At 32.3% G+C, this 19681-nt stretch overlaps 3 protein-coding genes across 3 annotated transcripts; 2 read left to right on the top strand and 1 right to left on the bottom strand.

Moving 5' to 3' along the window:
* Positions 1 to 394: 394 nt before the first annotated feature.
* Positions 395 to 8077, bottom strand: LOTGIDRAFT_132177 (hypothetical protein; the record flags this gene model as incomplete). Its single annotated transcript, XM_009066610.1, has 11 exons — positions 395 to 502; positions 1623 to 1710; positions 2370 to 2554; positions 3276 to 3371; positions 4430 to 4536; positions 5030 to 5137; positions 5612 to 5746; positions 5980 to 6037; positions 6663 to 6740; positions 7288 to 7364; positions 7981 to 8077. Coding segments are annotated over 11 exons (1137 nt in total), but the record flags the coding sequence as incomplete, so codon positions are not given.
* Positions 8078 to 14382: 6305 nt separating this feature from the next.
* Positions 14383 to 15544, top strand: LOTGIDRAFT_168725 (hypothetical protein; the record flags this gene model as incomplete). The annotated part of the gene is made up of 3 exons (XM_009066611.1): positions 14383 to 14473; positions 14843 to 14997; positions 15416 to 15544. 3 exons carry the CDS (start codon positions 14383 to 14385, stop codon positions 15542 to 15544), a joined length of 375 nt encoding a protein of 124 aa, XP_009064859.1.
* Positions 15545 to 16267: 723 nt separating this feature from the next.
* On the top strand, positions 16268 to 19296 carry LOTGIDRAFT_168726 (hypothetical protein; the record flags this gene model as incomplete). Its single annotated transcript, XM_009066612.1, has 5 exons — positions 16268 to 16335; positions 16485 to 16578; positions 17196 to 17412; positions 17896 to 18324; positions 18734 to 19296. The coding sequence occupies 5 exons, from the start codon at positions 16268 to 16270 to the stop codon at positions 19294 to 19296; spliced, it is 1371 nt and encodes a 456-aa protein (XP_009064860.1).
* Between the last annotated feature and the right edge of the window lie 385 nt (positions 19297 to 19681).

The following is a 19681-nucleotide window of genomic DNA, read 5'->3' on the forward strand; positions in this document are numbered from 1 at the left end:
TTCATAGAATAAACTGTTAATCTAAATTCTAGAAAAAGCATCGTGCAGAAGCGATAATAGACTTTGTATCTAGCTATCATTAATTTTTACAAACACAGTTATTTATGCATATGAAGTCTTAATAAAGCAAAACAATTTTAAATCATGCTCTGGTTATGTAAGTTATCAAATCATGATGTTCATTTAACCCTAGGAGTTTTGTTGAGCCTTGATAAAAAAAAAATTACGCTGCCTTGTTCCCAGCAACTTTTAATAGTCTCCACAGTGTTGGTCATGTCTCTCAAAGTGCCTCTTGATCTTGATTGTTCCTTATAGTGCCAGTAGTAATGCCTAATGAACAATGACTGCACTCTGCACTGTATAATGAATGACTGAGCAGTTTGTATAGATCACATTAATGTGTGCTTTGTTTTAATTTGACAACATGTTTTTTAAGATGAACCACATATTCTAATAACACACTGGCTAAAGCTTGATCAACAAGTTTTTGAGGTAACCATCCCTGAAAACAGAAAGGACAAAACCATTAATATACCACTATTATTTCAACAGGAGAAATTGTGAATACCTTGAACCATTGTGTCCAAACCACACTCCCATTCATCATACTTTCTCGAGGCCATGGTAATACAAGTGAGGATAATTAAGTATTCATTGCTAAATATTGACCAATCAAAATTGGCCCCTGTAATCTTTGTAGGAAAACTCAGCCAATCAAATTAATCCACTTGTCATAACGCTATGTTCGCAAAAATTAACAAAACTAAGGCAACGCCTCATTTAATATTTTGATCAATATGGACGATACAGAATTAAGTATGATAGAAAATCAAACCCGTTGGAATATTTACTTTGGAAGGTGGAAAGAATGTATTCCTATATCTTCAAACGAGTGGCGGCAAATCGAATATATGTTTTGTTTTCCCAACCTCATTTCCATTCTACCAATCTAATTGGTCAGATTCAATTAGCACCAATCTCATTTCCACACCCACAAACCAAAGTGAAGTGGGCTTAGTTTAATACAGGTTAAAAAGACCATCCCCTGTCATTGTGTAGCCAAATTAATCAAATGATCAATGAAGTAGTGGGTTGCAGTGGCGTTATTTCGATTAGAGTCCTTAAATGCACTTAGAAATGCCATTGGTAGGTTGACAATTGTGAAGCTAGTATCTGACCAAATTTTGTATTTCAAGGGAACTAACTTGTTATGTTTTTTTTTAAATGTCGTTCAGCATGAATAGTTTTAAATGAAATGAATGGAGTTTTATGTCCTACTTTTCTGCACCATGTTGGCTAATGAAGACGGGTAACGCCACGAAGGGTGCAATGAGGGAAATTTTTGCCTGGACAGCTGCATTAACCTACTCTTCTTCGATTTCCAACTGTCGAGGGATCTTTAATGTGCATAGCCTGTAGCACATGTGGCCTCAATTTATTGTCCCATCTGAACAACTAGACACTTTTTCCATGTCAGCCCCTCTTACCTGCATGAATTGTTTAAAGATTTGTAAATGTATTGAGGACACTAATAGCTTTACATATCATTAGACTGGTGCAATAAGAAGCCATAATACATATTTTTCTCTATATAAACCTAACCAGTTTACATATAAACATACCTTTAAATCTGTATTAACATACCAAGAAAATATACAATTATTTTGACTTGATGATTTAAATACCCAACCTCCAGGCGCATTCTCTCCCCTAAAAATAGAAGCATAGTAATATCAAGACAGAAAAAAACCATTTGTGAAACAATAGTAGAAGAAACACAAATTATCCAAAGCATTGGGTATAAGAAATTTGGAGATGAGAATTCTAACCTATGGTGTTTACTCAACCAAGCAGACAACACTGACCAGAATATACTGGTACTAAGGACCCGCTCGATTGGTTAGTTCTGCACGTTCTGGATATATGGAATCAACAAAACGTTCAATAAAACAAGATGGAACAGAGTTTAGAACGCGTTCCATGTGTGCCGTAGAAAATAGAGGTGCAGACAGAATTCAAAATGGAGAAGGAATTAGATGGGAAAAAAAATTTTGAATTTTTATCTATTGGGAACAGACATAACCTGTTCTGAACTCTCCAATCGAGCGCCACCTAGGTCTGTGACTGAACTTGAATTTTTCTATCTAAGCCAATGTACCCGACTGCTAGAATTTTTTCCATGCCGAAGAAGCATATGAATTTAAGTAATCATCAGCCAAGTTTAAAGGATATGGTTGTCTAAAACTGATAATGTAATATCAGTAGAACCAGACACTACTTTTGAAAAGTGATACAGATGGTTAAATTTTGCTCTATGAAGGAGTTGATTAGATGACTACATGCCTATAAAACTATTAGCAGGTTTTTACCTGATATATTTTTTCTGCGGAGGCATATCAGGATGAGTAGCAGCTATACCAGAAGATAGCCAGATACCTTCTCTAGTACCATAATGTCTGACAGTAACAAAATCTCTACTAGAAATCAACCCTCCCCCACCTTCTGCTGCTACACTATAACATACATCAGTATTATCATCTACTATACATAATATCTACAATATAGATAATCACAAATTAAAGGAATTGTGCAGGGGAATTTTATATTTTGATAGCATCAATTTGCTGCATTCCAATTTTCAATCAGATGTCTGTGGTTTCTGTAATTCCACTAGTGTGTAATGACACCACTTCCACAAAATTTGCTTGTATCACAAAAGACCTTTGGGGCATGTGACGTCATAAAACATTTAGTTATATTAGAATTGCTAGAACCACAGACGTCTAATTGAAAATTGGAATGCAGCAAATTGATGCTATCATTGTCCCCTGAGATACATACAAAATTTAGAAAAACCACTTTACAATCCCTTTAAGGGCATGTTAATAATGCTATTGAAGATGAAATGGGAGTTTTATCTTTTGCTCTCCTTATCAATAAATATAGAGGACTGTGGTTCACTTTATCCAAATATCTTCATATAAGGCAATGATTTTTAAAGAATTAAAAAAAAAATTTTTCTCTGGAAAGGAGTGACCTGTACTTGTACATGCATACATATGTGCAAAATTACAAAACAAACAGTAGAAATTATTCAGTGCAAGTGTGTTGAATGGTTGGTTTGATCATCATATTACATGAATATTTATTACCTAGGATCCTCTCACAAGGTTTACCAGCTGCAGTGAAACACGGAAAAATATGTTACAGGTTCTGATGTGAACAAGATATTTCAGGAAAGAGAACCAAAAGATTCGAAGGAACTATAAGCTTACCCTATTTTCTAATATAGTAGGATTCCAATCTGGTGCTGAAGGTGCTCTATGGACCAATTCATACCATAAATCTTTAGCATTATATTCTATTATCACCTATAACAAATAAAACAGTTTCAAAATCTAGAGACATATACAACCCCCATCTTCCAGTTTATCTTATAGGTATTGTGGATTGTTATGCGATTCTACGAAAGCACTGGCACAGGTATACAAATATAACCCCCAGTGAGATTATATCGTTGAGTTATTGTGGGCTATAGTTGTCGCAGTATTTAATTTTATTAAAAATACTTTAACCTTTCCTCGACACTGATCAGATTTGAAATCTGACATCCTGTTCTCCCGCAATTCAATAAAAAATCTCCTAAAAATGTTGTCAGGCTATGTATATTTACACTGTCATCTTCATGTGTTTGTGTGAAAATTGCAGCAATGAAATACCTGTAACTTAAACATTTTTACACCATTAACCTTCTTAGTATAAACACAGCCCTCTATCATATCTCTACCAGCGTCTAAACTCCATTCACTTTCATCCATACACACTAGATCCCATAGGAAAGTCCAGGCTTTAGCTGCTAAATTAATATAATCTAACTCCTAAAATAAAACCATGGAATGTTACACATTAGATCTTATTCTACAGCTGGGCGATATAATGGTATCATGATAAATACTGGTATAGGAATTTATATTGTTAATAATATCACCTGATTAAATAATACCGAAATATCACCATATTGTGATATATGGTAGTCACTATAAAATCAACAAACCTTGCCTAGACTACTAGTTGAACTACCTGGTCTACTGATAGACCTAGAATTAGGGTCACTATAAAATCAACAAACCTTGCCTAGACTACTAGTTGAACTACCTGGTCTACTGATAGACCTAGAATTAGAGTCACTATAAAATCAACAAACCTTGCCTAGACTACTAGTTGAACTACCTGGTCTACTGATAGACCTAGAATTAGGATCACTATAAAATCAACAAACCTTGCCTAGACTACTAGTTGAACTACCTGGTCTACTGATAGACCTAGAATTAGAGTCACTATAAAATCAACAAACCTTGCCTAGACTACTAGTTGAACTACCTGGTCTACTGATAGACCTAGAATTAGGATCACTATAAAATCAACAAACCTTGCCTAGACTACTAGTTGAACTACTTGGTCTACTGATAGACCTAGAATTAGGATCACTATAAAATCTATCTCTGTGATGATGATGTTGTTCTTCGCTGTCAGAACCTGTAAAAAAAGTTAAATTTTTATAAAAACCTTATAAAGAGATAACAAAACTTCTTCATCAAAACAGTAGAAAGTGTCTGCAAGGTGTCTACAATCAAACATCTCCCAGCCATGCCTTTTTGAAATTTTTGCCAGTGCACATCAGATGGGGTGCATGGTTGATGAATTCTGCACTTTCAGGATTCATAAAATCAACAGGAATTTCATAGAAACAATTTGGAACAGGGTTCAGAATGTGTTCCACATGTGCCGAAAAATAAACAGTTGTAAACAGGATTCAAAATGGCAGTGAAAAGAATAGAAGGAAAAATTTTTTAAATACTGCTCGATAGAAGCCGAAAATGGAGCAGACGGAAGTTGTTCAAAACTGATCATTTGAGTGCCACATAGGTAAAACTTGTTTAGTAAAAGATGGTCTAGATCAAGAAAGATCTAGTACTGACATCGAACGTCCAAGTCAATCTTTGATGTGTTTAGAAAGTAGTAAACCTACCTTCCTCACTCTCAAGCGGTGAATAATATTCATCACCAGGTGTCTGAGAACCAAAACCTTGCTGATTATTTAATAATGGTGTTCTTTCATCAGTATGTGATATAACACCTACAATTATAGAATTCAAACCAATATATTAAAGTAATTAAAACTACGGCCTTTTCATTAGTACTATATCAATATTATTAGTCACTTTAAAATGCCTTCTGGAGTGTTTACATGAAATTGTGGGCAGACCAACAGACGTATGCACATGGGTGCCACCAATATAAGCTCCACATTATTGTGTTGGTTTTGGACTCCCTGAGGAAGTGTTTTTAGACACACAACATGTTGGAGAAATAAATGGTGTATTGTGTTTCATTATCTAAAGCCTCATATCTTCATTCTGTCAAAGCATCATAGTTTTTTACAAGTGTTGTACAACCATTTACTGTTCAACTCTCAGTTTTATTTGGAATTTCCACATTTCATGTGGGCACATACAAATTCAGTTGCCCTTAGATTCCTGCAATTTCAGGACTGACATAAACCCCCTTAATATAAATTGACTAATTTAATCAAGCTATATTTAGTTTTTACCTGCATACAGTCTATGTCTTTCTATTTCTTTCTTTTCATGAGGGATGACCTTGAAATCCATAAACCAGGTTTCAACCCAGGCTAATACAAATGATACAATAACTAAACAATAACTTAAAGGATTTTTAGCACTTTCTGTCTGTGTAAACTGAAATAAGATATGATAACGATTTAATTAACAAAAGACACAAGGGAATATATTAAGGTATAACACACTTCTTTAATAAAGGTCTAAAGGTTAATTTGATGAACGTTCAAGAGGGCTGTTGTTAGACCCTTAATGAAGTGGTTATATTATTAAAAAAATTCAATAAAAAAACGGAATGAAAGTTTGGTTAAATTTTAATTAGACTATAAAGATAAGTTACTTACTTTAAATTCAAAAATTTTCACAATTAAAAATACACAAGTACCCAGAGTTGTAAACTGAAATAAAAAAAAATATTTTAAGAATTTAAATGTGCGGGCGCACAAATGGTATCAGTCGTGATTTATGTCACTGACTAGAGTCATGTCAATAGTGTGACTGACCGGCTGTAGGCACACGAGGAGACAAAAATCTCCAGTCTGTCATTCCACTATGTCGATAATCACGTGCAGATCATGCAATTAAAAGGAAAAATTAATCTGATTGTAGGATGACCCTCTGTCTGATAAAACAATCAGCAACAAATATAAAAACTTGTTTGATATTATGAATCCTGTGGGCAACACATTATTCGGCACACGCAAGATTTTACTCAATATTCAAGTCAGCAACAAAAATCAGCGACCGAGACTGTCTGCAGCACATAATAGTAATTTAGTCAAATTTGTTCCACTTACTCTATCATACAATGTAGCAGAAGATATTCATGTACAATAGTTTGGATTTTACTCAACATTTCGTTACTTCATTGAGCTACAGAAGATAAGCAATGTCATGCAGTATTCAATGAGGGAAATAATTCCAAAGCCTGTTTCGATCTTCAACTGGCCAGTCGGGATCTTTAATGCACATAGCTGTAGCACACAAATTCTGATAAATAATTCAAAAAAAATGTCAACTTACGGCAACTGGCCACCAATGTCTAAGACGGAATAAGGCATAGGCTAAATTGAGCAGGGTAAAACGTACAAAAGACAACATCTGAAAAGACAATGAAAATCGCTTTATAAACTATCTTAAAATGGAATGGTTTCAAACCTAAACAAGGCAGGTTTATTCTGATTTTGGGGTAGGATAAATGGTAGTCAAGTATATTCATTACAAATTCCCTACCTCAAAACTACCAAATATTTGTAAGTATCTTTGCATGAGACTCTAGCTCCCAAATTTGCCTCCCAAATAATCTGATCCCAATAGCCATATTGATCCTTTTTTACTTGCATCAAAATGGTTGGTCCCAAAAGTCAGGACCTAGATCATTTCTGATCCTATATCAGCCAATTGGCATCATATGAGAGGCTAGAAACAGTCTGAAAGTTTAAGATTAGACAGAAAGAAAGAAAGGCATATTCATACTTTACAAGGATTACAACTTAGGCTCAAGAATCTCTTGGCATTAATCTCTACTGTATTATCTATAACCAATTACAACTGAATCAACTGGAATAATGAGGAAAGGTGACTTATTCAAGGTCATCAGAAGACTGAGGGGTCAACTAATGCAGAAATGAATTTAAATAGTACTTACCACAGTATCAAAAAGAGAAGTTTCAAATGAATAATTTTTAACTTGTAATTTAAATGTATCCCATCCACTTCCAGATCCTAGTAGCTACAATTCAAAAATAAAACAAGAATCAGTTCAAACTTCAACCATAAGTTGACCAGAGAGAGAATAGTAAAATATTTACATGTACTATGCAACTCGATAATTGGTTGCCAATCACAACGAAACCGCATTAAGGCGTCATTTACGGAATAAATTTTTAGTTCCGTGTAAATGACATGCCAGTCCCTGCATTAATAAACCCTTTTACCACTATATAATAGGGCTGCAACGATTCACCGATGAATCGCGATTCTTTCAGTCTTATCGATGCATTGCGTTGGATAAAAATAATCGTGATGTATCGGCAGAATTAATTCTTAGCCCCCTTTAATTTCAAGAATCCTTGTGTGTATAAGAAATTGTGTCATGTTTTCATTTTCCAAGTATGTTTTCATGTCATTCCTCACGTTCTCAAGTGCTTAATAGTGAGCACTTGTTAGAAACATGTTAGAAATATACAAATTTCTACTATTTTTTCTCTTTCCTTCTCTAAATAATGAATTGCAATAATTATCGCAGTAAATCGTATCATTGAATGAAGAATTCAAGAATCATCACAGCCCTACTGGATATATACTTAGCACCACAATTTGCAGATGTATAAAAATACACGAACCTGAGTGTAGATGACCCACAATATAAAAGTTAGTCCTACATCAAAGACTGTCAGTAGTAAAAATGTTCTTCTAACTGCTGAGATCTTCCCAGAGTTTGGCACCCAAATTTCTTCATGATCTCCATTTGTTCTAGCTCTATAAGAGATGACATGAAATATTAAGTCTTTCTAGGGCTATAAGATATGGTATGAAAGGGACAGGTTAGCCATCTGTTTTGTTCCTTAGTCTCAGAAAAAGGAATTTTTTAGCTAAGGAGTCAGTAATAGTGTTCAAAGATCACTGTTGAATAATATTATAACAATATGATAACATTATGATAACATTGTTAGTAATAATGTTATCATAATGTTATCATAATGTTATCATAATGTTATAATAATTAGACATTAGACATTATCAGACATTATTAGTAACATTAGACATTAAATGATAACATTATCAGACCTTATTTTAACATTATGAAAACATAATTAGACATCATGATAACTAATCAGTATTAGACATTATTAGTAACATTATTAGACATTATGATAACATTATTAGACATTATAACATTATGATAAAATTATTAGATATTATGATAACTATGATAATTATAATAATTATGATAACATTATTAGAGATTGTAACATTATTATAACATTATGATAACATTATGATAACAATATGATAACAATATGATAACATTATGTACTTTAACATTATGATATGAATATTTACCTTATGGTACTATTGTTATTGGTATTACCATTAGACTGTACAGGTCTTCCTCCCCCTTGATATAGAACTTGACCAACATATTTGGCAGCATTTTCTCGATCTGTTGCCACAGTTACCATATCACTTGTGTGCTGAAAATATATATGTTTAGAAAATGAATAAATTTAAATAGTTTTTTTTCATAGGTAAAAAGTTTTCTATCATTATTATTATTGAAGGTAAAAAAAATTCAATCATAAAGAATAAATATAGAATGAATGTGAATGATGTTTTCCTTATGGAGAAATAAACGCTGCTATATCAAACTACAAAATAAATATTCTCCAACAAATTTTATTACCAGATAAAAATATCAAGATCCGCATTTATTTTTTTTCTATTATGTACATTGTTATATATTCTTACGAAAAAAATCACCAAATTTTGGTGGTTGGAAATCAATCATTGGTTTAGTAAATACTAAATCAGAATATAAAATTTTGGGGGGCTGATTTAATCTTGAATATATGTAAATAGTCTTCAGAAGTACTAGAAATGTACGAAAATCACATAATTCCTTTGAAAATATCTCAAACTAGAAATTAACTCACTTTTCCTATAAATGCCTTTCTATATATCACAGAGTAGCTCAAATTGACGAATTGTCATTTTTACATTCAAACGCAGATAATTCTGGAGATACATGGATTGGAAGGCTATAATTTGGACAGTGAACTGTGAACACTATTACTGATTGGCTTAGCTAAAAAAATTCCCATTTCTGAGACTAAAGTGTGATTGGTGAAAAAAAGGACTACCTGTCCCTTTAAAACAAGATAAGCTTATTTTGATTTGACTACCAAGTAAATGAAACCTGCAAAAAAGCAGAACTCACCACGGCAACATAAACAACCGTTTGTTGATCACTAATGCTCATTTTCTGTCATTTTGATAATTAATAATACTGTTGTTTATACATCCCTTTTAACACTTTTCATTCGGCAAGATTTCTTCAACAGTCCATGACATAATTCACGCTGGAACTTGACACTTTTAATTTACACTATAAGCTCATGATATCAGAATGTCATGGTAATAAGACAACTCTTTACATTAAAGGGACATGTGCAGCATCTTGGTGGGTTGACTTTAGTCTTGAATATAAGTTAAAAGTTTTCAGCGGTACAAAAAATGTATGAAAATCACATAATTCTTTTAAAAATATCTCAAACTAAGAATTTTACTCAACTATTTCTATATATATATGAGTTTTTTTTGTATCACAGAGTATCTTAAATTGTCGAGAAATCTTTTTAACATTCAAACGCGAATAATTCTGGACATACATGGATTTGAAGGCTCAAATTCCGACGGACAGCTGTAAACACTATTTCTGATGAGCTCAGTGAAAAAATTCCAGTTTCTGAGACTAAAGTATGATTGGTCAAGAAAATGGCCTACCAGTCCCTTTACGCTATTTTTCTTATTATGTAAGAAAAGTGTATCCTTATAAGGTAACAAATAAACCACATACTACTTTGTATCCCTACAATTTAAAGTTAGTCTTTCTATCAGAATTTGATGCTGGTTGGGAGCATAAAAATTACTAGATTTCACATATAGTTCACCAAGAGAATTTTATCCATGAATGTTTATATCTACTAGTTCTTCCCATTGCTTTTTCAATAGAAAATGAAATACATTTCAAATGTTCTTGTGATCCAAATCTATTGAAAATAGAACTCAGGTCTTCACAAAAGTCCATTTAAGAAATCTTAAAAATCCAGTCTTCGATTATAGCAGCGGAATAACTCAGTCATCAGTCGGTAGTGAGTTGGATTGTCGTCTGCTAGGAGATGAAGTGCCTTGGGTTTCGAATATTCCTCAATGTAAGAAAAATTCTGATGCCTGTGCCTGTGCTTTCGAGAGTTAGCCAGGTGTCCACTTTCACCCGTAATATCCACTTCAAATAGAATTACATTAGAAAAACAGTACGGTAACAATATATAATGCACATTAAATAATATATACAGGTATCTGTACTAGTCACATGATATAAGCTTATAATAAGATATAATATACATTATAAAATTATTTTTCAACTACAAGTGTAGTCAGTGTCACCTGATAGGGATTGTTATCATTATAATATTGAGGAAAATATATTTAAAATATATCAAAGGTCAAGGTCATTGTCATTTTCCTTTATTAAGCAATATGTGTTCTAATCTTATATGAGCATGTCAAAAAGGGCAGATGTTCGATTCCTTTTTGCACACATTGAAAATATACAGAAATACCAGCCAGAGTATTCATATGTGGCTCAAAGGGGGTCCCCAAAGGCCCTCAAATAAAGAAAGAATGGAAAATTAAATCGAAAAAATTGCAAAAAGGAAGAAGGAAAAAAAGAGGTCAGTCATGTCATTTGATAAAAGGAGAAAGTCTCTGATATACTTTAATTGACCATGTGTATGGCTGCAAATTGATGCTATCAGTGTCCCCGATACACATACAAAATTTTAAAAACTTCTTTACAATCTCTTTAACTGATCTATAGAAAATTGTGTTATATATTATGGTATAAGCTTACTCCTTGATTATACTTTGTACTTTGATATAGTCCACTAGGTCAACTGAGTACAGATTGCTTCTATTGCCAATCAATGACAGACAGTGGACACTGAAGAATACTTCCCCAGGACAGTGTCAATTGTCTACACTCTTTTTCAACATGTTAGCTTATCTTTTGAGATGGGTTCTCTTATTCTATTTAAGAAAATGAAAATGCTAATACTTATATGAATAAAAGCAGAGGTGTTTTAATGATTTGGAAAAATACCAGTTTGTCTCACATGTCCATAATTAATTCATAATTAGCTAAATTAGAATTTCAAAGAGTGACCGATCAAGAAAGGTCAAAAAGTCTTCTTTTGTTTGTCCAGACTGTACATACATGACATTTATGATTGGTTTAAACTCTTAATTATATGCAATAAGAACATAATGATATGATTAAGAATACTCGATAATTGATTAGAGACACCACTTAATCAAATAGTTTGCTCAATTTGACACTAAAAAATAAGGAAACCCATCTTTAAAGTGCACAGTCAATAAAAACTGAGCTCAATTTATCATTCCACTACACGGATTCTTACTTCATTTCCAGCACAAGTGACAAATACCTGTCTGTCGTCTAAAATAAATCTAGTTTGAAGTTAATGTGATTCAGTGTTGGAAACAAGGAGGTTTCACTTTTTTTTGTACGTCAAAAATTTTTTGTCTTAAAAATTTGTGAAAACTCTTCACCAAAATGTAAAGAAATGGTTTTAGCTTAAAAAAATTTTAACGCCTATACTATATAAAAACATTACGTAAGGTTTTCAAGTTTGTTATGATTTTGAGTGAGTGGAAGAAAACTACTATACAGATTTAAGCAATATAAAGGCCAAATTGTAAAGAAATTTGCCCCCTACCTATTCTAAAGGTTTCAACGAATAATTTTGAGCCATTATAAAGCCAAACATCAACACTAGGTCATATTGCATAATAATCAAGTCCTTTCCGTTTTCAATAAACCCTTTTAAAACAAATTCAGTTTGATCAATAGATTGATACATTGATATAAATAGCATTCTCAGGTATAATTTACAACGTTTTTGACAATGAAAACTTTTTACAAAAAAGCGTAATACCCCTTTAATATGTTTTAGAAACAATTAGAATAAATAGTTTATACTGACCCCACAGACAATAATTCAATTGAGAAACCCTGTAAATACTACATTAAAAACATGCCAAAATTCTGAATTCCATGGGTAATTTTTGCATCATAGAAGTATATTCTTGTTTTCATTGGTTATTATCGTTCATTTGTGGATATGTGCTGAAAAAATTTTCGGATCATGTAAATGAGGTCTGTCACTATACCTTATATGGTAAATGTTCAAGAATGCAGAAGATGTACTTACAACTCTCGAGTATACAATGGTCAAACTTGCATCTTTCAAGAATGTAAATTCAAGAAGACACAGTTGATTTTGTCAATAATGCAAGATCCATTTTCGATTTGAAATAAAGTTTGAAAAGTAAACTATGAATATCTCTATTTTGTAATTAGTAGATTGACTTGTTGATTTTAGAACGGTGTATTTCGTAATTATGTAATGTTAAAATATGATCTGTAAAGTCAACGCCTTTTTTTCAAGTTTGACTTTTGGCAATGATCCCCCTCCATAGCCTTTGGGTTGATGAAAATGTTAACTACGGTTCTGAACAAAATATTAATTGTAAAAATGATTTTAGAGAGAGAGGAATTTTCAGTCGGAAAAGTGGGTCATTTTTATGTGAATTTTCTGGGAGGAAAGTGTGTCTAGTTTAAATGTAACACCACTGAACCTCGTATTTCCATGGACTCGAACACATTCTATGGCAAATGGCATACGATTGAAAATTTTTTTTGAATATTTATGAAATGAGAAAAAATTCAATTCAGACAGACAGTACCTGCAGCCTATAAAGGTATAAAAGCTAAAACAGGCCTGCATTGTTTTTCACTTACCGTATTCAGTGACATGTTAATAGTTTTATTTGATCTCTGCCATCACTTTAGATGACAAAAAGCCAGCAACTTCCTAGTTACAACCTAATCCTTTGTACATCTAGTTTTTGACAGTACAAGTTTCAGCCATTTTCCATGTCACATGACCCAATGTCAACAAACAAGCCGTCATGAAAAGTTTTCTCTTGATATGTCAATTGACAAAATTCTCACAAAATAATGTTTGATTTATTTCTGTCAAAAATGCAAAATAATGCAATACGGTATCAAAGACTAAATGATGGGTATTTAGTTTTTTCTGGGATATTTTTCCTTGGAACACAAGAAGCAAAAATTACAGCGGATCATTTGTGGATTCATTAAACTTTTTAGAATCATCAAACTCTAAATTCATCAAATTTGCAAGTTACATTGAGATTTAGTAATTTGTCCAATTCTATTTGGAAATTTAAATCAATTCATAAACGATATCTCTTTGGTAGCTGGAAAACATTCTAACTTTGCATTTACCTCTTTAAGACCTTCTTCTTACTCCATATTTAATCCGCACTTTTAATTATCCAAGAGAAGATAACTCTAAATCCCAAAATTTCACGTGAAAATAGGTAAATTTTATAAGAATTCCTGCAGAAATCGTATAAGTTATTAATTTACGTCAATTTGACAAATACTCGCCTATATTTCATCTAACAGAACTGACATAACTTTCATTCTTCCAACCTTGTCAATCGTGGCTAAGAAATACAAACTGCTGAAAGTTCTAAATTTGGCTTCAGACAACACTAAATTTCCCCAACTAGATTAGAACAATACTGCAATAGAATGACTTCTATAAAAGCATGTGGTCTTCATAATCATAGTTGAACTTTTACAAACCAATATCAGTATGTTTCTGCAAAGTTTTGAGTCAATAGCTGAATTAGGAGGGGGAAAAGTGAATCAGGCATCAGTGCCAATGAATTTAGCATTTGACTCATTATAGGAAGCCTGTTTTGATTGTTAATTCTGCATTTTCTTTGAATGATCAGTAGTTTTCATGTGTATTGTTTTTTTTTTCATTTCAGAGAAAAAAGGCTTCTGAGTCTATGGTTAAGACAGTTTTACCAAATCTAAGTCAAACAGAGAAAAAACAAGAATATGGCTGATTTATCTCCAATTTGGAACCAAAAACTGTTAATACCTCCACCAATTTGTAACCTGAAAATTGAAGTGACTGTGAAAAATATAGGTAATTAGTCAAAGCCTGAATTAATTAGTCTTAATTGTAGCCTCTGTATTCTCTGACCACAGTGATGTCAGAATTGAATTGTTTAACAGCAAATAATTTCAATTGCATGCCATTTATTTCAGAATGTCTTTTTGTCCATGAAATATAAGGTTCAGTGATTTTACAAGTAAACACACTTTTCTTCATGAAAGTTAGAGTCAAAATGACCCACTTTTTGGATTGAAAATAATCCCCCTCTGACACTGTAAAATATTTACAAATATTAATTTTTCCAGTGGTTGACATTTTCATTATCCTAAAGACAATCTTGCAATTATTTGGAATATATCATGTATGTAGTGAAAATTGATCGAAACATATTTATTTTAGACAAATTGAAGTCCCTGAAACAGATACTGGAGAAATGTTTAACAGTACTAGATGATGATACAGCTATTTCTTCAGAGATATTTATTTTATCAAGATTGATATATAAACGCAATTTACAACTTCGACGAGAAAAAACAATGAAATTCCTTAAACAGGTAAGACTTGAAAGTTTTAACAATTTTAATGAGAAATTTCAAGGATATATATTTTTTTTCATATTTACATTCCTAGATGGTAAAAATCAAGTCCAGCTTGTCTAAAAGCTTTTGAAATTCGAGAATTAAAATCTGACTTTTGTATCTCCTGCAATTCAAAATTTTTTAAGAGAGCTGAATTGAGCTTCATTATGCCAAATTTTTGCAAATGAGTCATTTTTTTGTCACAATTCCATTTAAAATTGTACAGTGATATTTTGTATTCTGTTAAAAAAAATCCTGCTCTATTTATGGCATTTAATATCATCTTTTCATTTTATTTCCAAATTGCATGATCATGCAGGCCTACTGATGATTCAGCTTATATCTTGTGTTGATTCTTGAATTAAAAGGAAACTGATTTAACTATATATTGTAGATAGAAAAGTGTATGAAGAGATATATTGAGATGGACATTAAGAAACTTATCGTAGACTTCAAAAAGAGTTTTGATGAGTATGATACTTTTTTTTTAAAAAAGGCATGGAAAAAGAGTCTAGTTGTTTAGATTGTACAATAAACCAAAACGGGGTCCTGTGTGCATGTTAAAGATCCCTGGACAATTGAAATCACTGCACAGCAAAAAATCCCTCATTGCACACTGCTTCAGTCTGTGCATTTTAAAAATACTTGGCTAATGTCACTGTACACCAAAATTTTCCTTATTGTACACTGCATGGTATTGTCCATTTTGAGCCTTATGGAGAGTAGAAAAGAAGGATGTAAAATTCGTTTCATTTCATTATTTTAGTATATATTGTAATTTATTTTATAGTGTTGAAATAAGAAGAGGTATTTCTATATATCTACCATCACAACAGATGTTACAGTTTCTACTAGTGAAAATAATCAGTTTAACTATGTTATTATCTCAAACTATATTTTACTGTTATCAAGCCTTTCTGTATCCTATTTCACACGGAGGAATATTTAAGGAACTTTTTGCAGTCTGTAACACTTCTAAAGTTTTCAGCATCTTGAATATTGAGCATGTGTACAAACTAGAAATCAAATATGTTTCAATTAACAAGGGCAATAACTCATATTTTTATACACTCAAACCATGTTTACTGCCATTCAACAAAAACGTACAATGGATGTTTAGACTGTTGTTACTTCCAAAATTGTAGGGGAATCGTACTTTGAGTATAGTTCTGAAAAGTGATACAGATAGTTCATATTGATATATATTACTTTGAAATTCCTTAACTATGAAACTAGATGGTGTAAGATGGGATTAGATCATGGTCATTTAGTACCACAGTATTTACTATATATTAGTGTTACTAGTAGAATATGGTAAGTAACTATACTTAAAAAGCTGAAATTTGCAGGCAATATCTACATTGACCGTCTGGACATGTGAGACAATGTGTGTTTTCTTCTTGTTCTATATATTTTGTCTACTGTGATAATTGTGCTCAAAGGTTATCTATTTTATTATACAGGGCACTATGTAAATCTCAATATTTACACTGTATCAATTGGTATAGAAGATTGTTTCCTTTACAGAACATTCTACAGGCAACACAAGTTGAGTGGGTATGTTTTTTCAATTATTTTTATTTTTCTTTCTATAGGAATTCACTGACATTAGAAGAGTATTTGATAATTCAAAATCAAAAAAATAAAGTGTTCTGTTGTTTGACCAAATTAATGCTCAAGTAAACTTCTTGTCAGAAGTTACCTTAGGGGACTCCTGTGTTTTGCACTCTACCTTTGCTTCACAGACTTACTTTTCCTCATTGCTTACTGCTTAGTATATTCTTCATGATACAAAACATTTTAAGAATTGTAAGGATTTCATACATCACATTGGTTTTTTCTTACAGTTATCGGCTAAGGACACTTTACCCAAAGATTTAGAAGTATTTGTGAAGAAAAACAGTCAGTCTCATTTACAATGTTCAAGGTAATGTCTTTATTCTTAATACTGGCTCAATTTTTGTGCATTTGATGGGTTTAAAAAAATGAAACTCCACAAGTTTGCATCCTCTTGAACTCAAATTCTTGAGGATCCTATCTACCAACCTTGTCTTTCCCCAAATCTGTTGACAAGAAATGAATGATGGGCTTCTCCATGGTCACCAGACTTTCACTGTCTTATTTTAATTTCAGTGACATTTCACAAAATAAAGTGGAATCTATGATACAATCAGTATTTTAAAGACACATCCATTGATAAAGATAATGCTATGAAAATTGATCATGATAATGATAATGGCAATGAAAATGCTTTGAAGATTGATGCTGATGATGATAATGCTATGAAGTTTGATGATAATAATGATGATAATCTATCAGTAGCAACAAGTAACCAGGAAAATGAACTAGAAGAAGAGATGGAGTATAAATGTTTTGAAGAAGACCTTGGAGGTAAATCAAATTTTGATTCAAGAAAAGCTCGGTTTTGTTAAGTTTATAAAAATTTTTATCCGAGAAAAGGTAGAGATTTTGCAAACCCCTTTTTCCCTGTCAGTGATGCAGGTCAGAGCGGTTGCCATGGAAAAAGCATCTTGGCCAATTGGGATGGGACAATAACGAGGCCCCATGTGATAATGATCAATTAACAGATGGATATATAAACATTGTGGACTAATGCTAATGTCCTGAAAAAATGTCCCTCATTTTACACTGCATGGCGTTGTCCATCATCACAATCCCAGTCAGGAACGAGAGAGTATGATGTTAGACACTATCTGATTTCATGGTTTATGTTGTTTTGTGAATTCAATTGCTTCAAGTCCCAATTCATTTTTTCGATACCAGTGTTCCTGATGAGGTTTGTATATCTGAAACGTGTGTCTGCAGCATGAGATGAGCTTTTGTCAATTATGTGTCTTCTGATTTCTGTTTCAGCCCCAGTATTGAGAGAGCCTATCAAAGCACCAAGACAAACCAAAACTACAGCCAAGCCAACCAGGACATGTGATAGTTTTAAAGACCTTATTGATGTAATGAACACATATACCGAATTCTTAACTCAAGAGCACAAGAAATGCTTAGAGACTTTGAAACTGTTCCAAAACAAATATCGTGTTGCTAAGAAAACTGGTAACAGTGCTGAATTAAAGGCAAAACTATTTCCAAAAGCTGTAAAGAAGGTGAACTTGTTTCTAAAATCGTACAAATCTGAAGCTTCCAAACATGACAAACATCTGCAGGTGCCTAAAATGGTATGGGAACCAAAGCCAAAAAAGAAAAAAGTTGAACCAACAATTGGGAGATCATCTGACTCCAAAGAAAGAAAACCTCAAAAAGATGAGAAAAAGGAAGGGAAGGCTGAAGGTAAAAATTAGCAATCATGTTTATAAATTGTAGGCTTCAAAAATCTGCAAAAACAAACTCCCATCATCTATTTTATTGGACCCAAAAGATACAAATTTCTATACCTATATCTTTTGAGGAATTGTAACCAGCACCCATGTCTGCTGGTTCACATTTTTGTAGAGTCTACAGTTTTTAGGCGATTTTGGGGAATGTTATTTTGTTTTTTCAAAATTCTTTTTTTTTAGTATATGTAGGATGAGGTGGACATTGGCATCAAGCTCATCTACCCAGTCTGCCCCTTCACACAATTAGCTTTACAGCTGATTCTGTCATTAATTTCATCAATTCTGCATCACTTTAAGAGAGTTCACATACCTAATTATATTGATATGATATGTTTCTTACAACTACTTTTGTTTAATTTTAGCATCAGAAGCCATCAACACAAATGGAAGTTTCAAAACAGGAGACTATCTTCAGATGGTTGAAAATTGTCAAAATATTGCAGAGTTGATCGAAGTTGTCCAATCATGTGATAAGCATACATATCCAAATTTCAGTGAGACTTGTATACAATCATTACAAAATTTTCACCAAACTTTTTCCAGTCAAAAATTGAAAGCAAGACAAAAAACTTTAGTCAAAGCTAAAACAAAAGTAGTTAATTTTATTCAAAATTATGAAAAAGACCCAAAAACTAAGAATGGAAACATTCTGGAATTTGAAAATGGTGTTTTTGAAAGTGCCAGTAACTTTGAAATGAAAAGTGTGGAAGATTTAGTGAAAGTTTTGGAAGAAGTACGACACAAGAAAGAAATAGAAATGAATAACAATCTTAGTATTCCATTAGATAAAACAAAACGCAAGCTCGTTCTCAAGAAATTAAAATGTTGTCATCAAAAACTGGACAGTAGTGAACTTAAACCTAAACAGAGGCAAAGGTTATTGTTAAAAACATCCAATATTGTGATGAATATTTTGAAAAAATAAAGTCTTTCATTGTATAGAAATGGTTTATTAGTTGCTTAATTTTTAGTTGCCCGTATCTCTTTTCAGAATCAAAATCTGACATATGGTTGGACTGCAATTAAATAAAGACAAATATCTTAGAGATGATTTAATGATGTCATTTGGAATAATAAGATTGTTCATAATGGGAAAAATCAAACTTATGTCAGTTATATTATTTTAATTGGTGACAAACTAAGTGTCAAGTTTTTATTCTGAAAAGTGATGCAGATATTTTAATGATTTTTTGAGCCAAAGGTTGATTATTCTCAAATATTGTTAGAGAATATCCTATCTCTGAATTCATTTCATCATGGGATTGTTTCTGTGGAATTTATTAAGAAATAACTGTAGGCTGAAGTAGAGG

Source organism: Lottia gigantea (assembly GCF_000327385.1).
Source record: "Lottia gigantea unplaced genomic scaffold LOTGIsca_78, whole genome shotgun sequence".
Lineage (NCBI taxonomy): Eukaryota > Metazoa > Mollusca > Gastropoda > Lottiidae > Lottia > Lottia gigantea.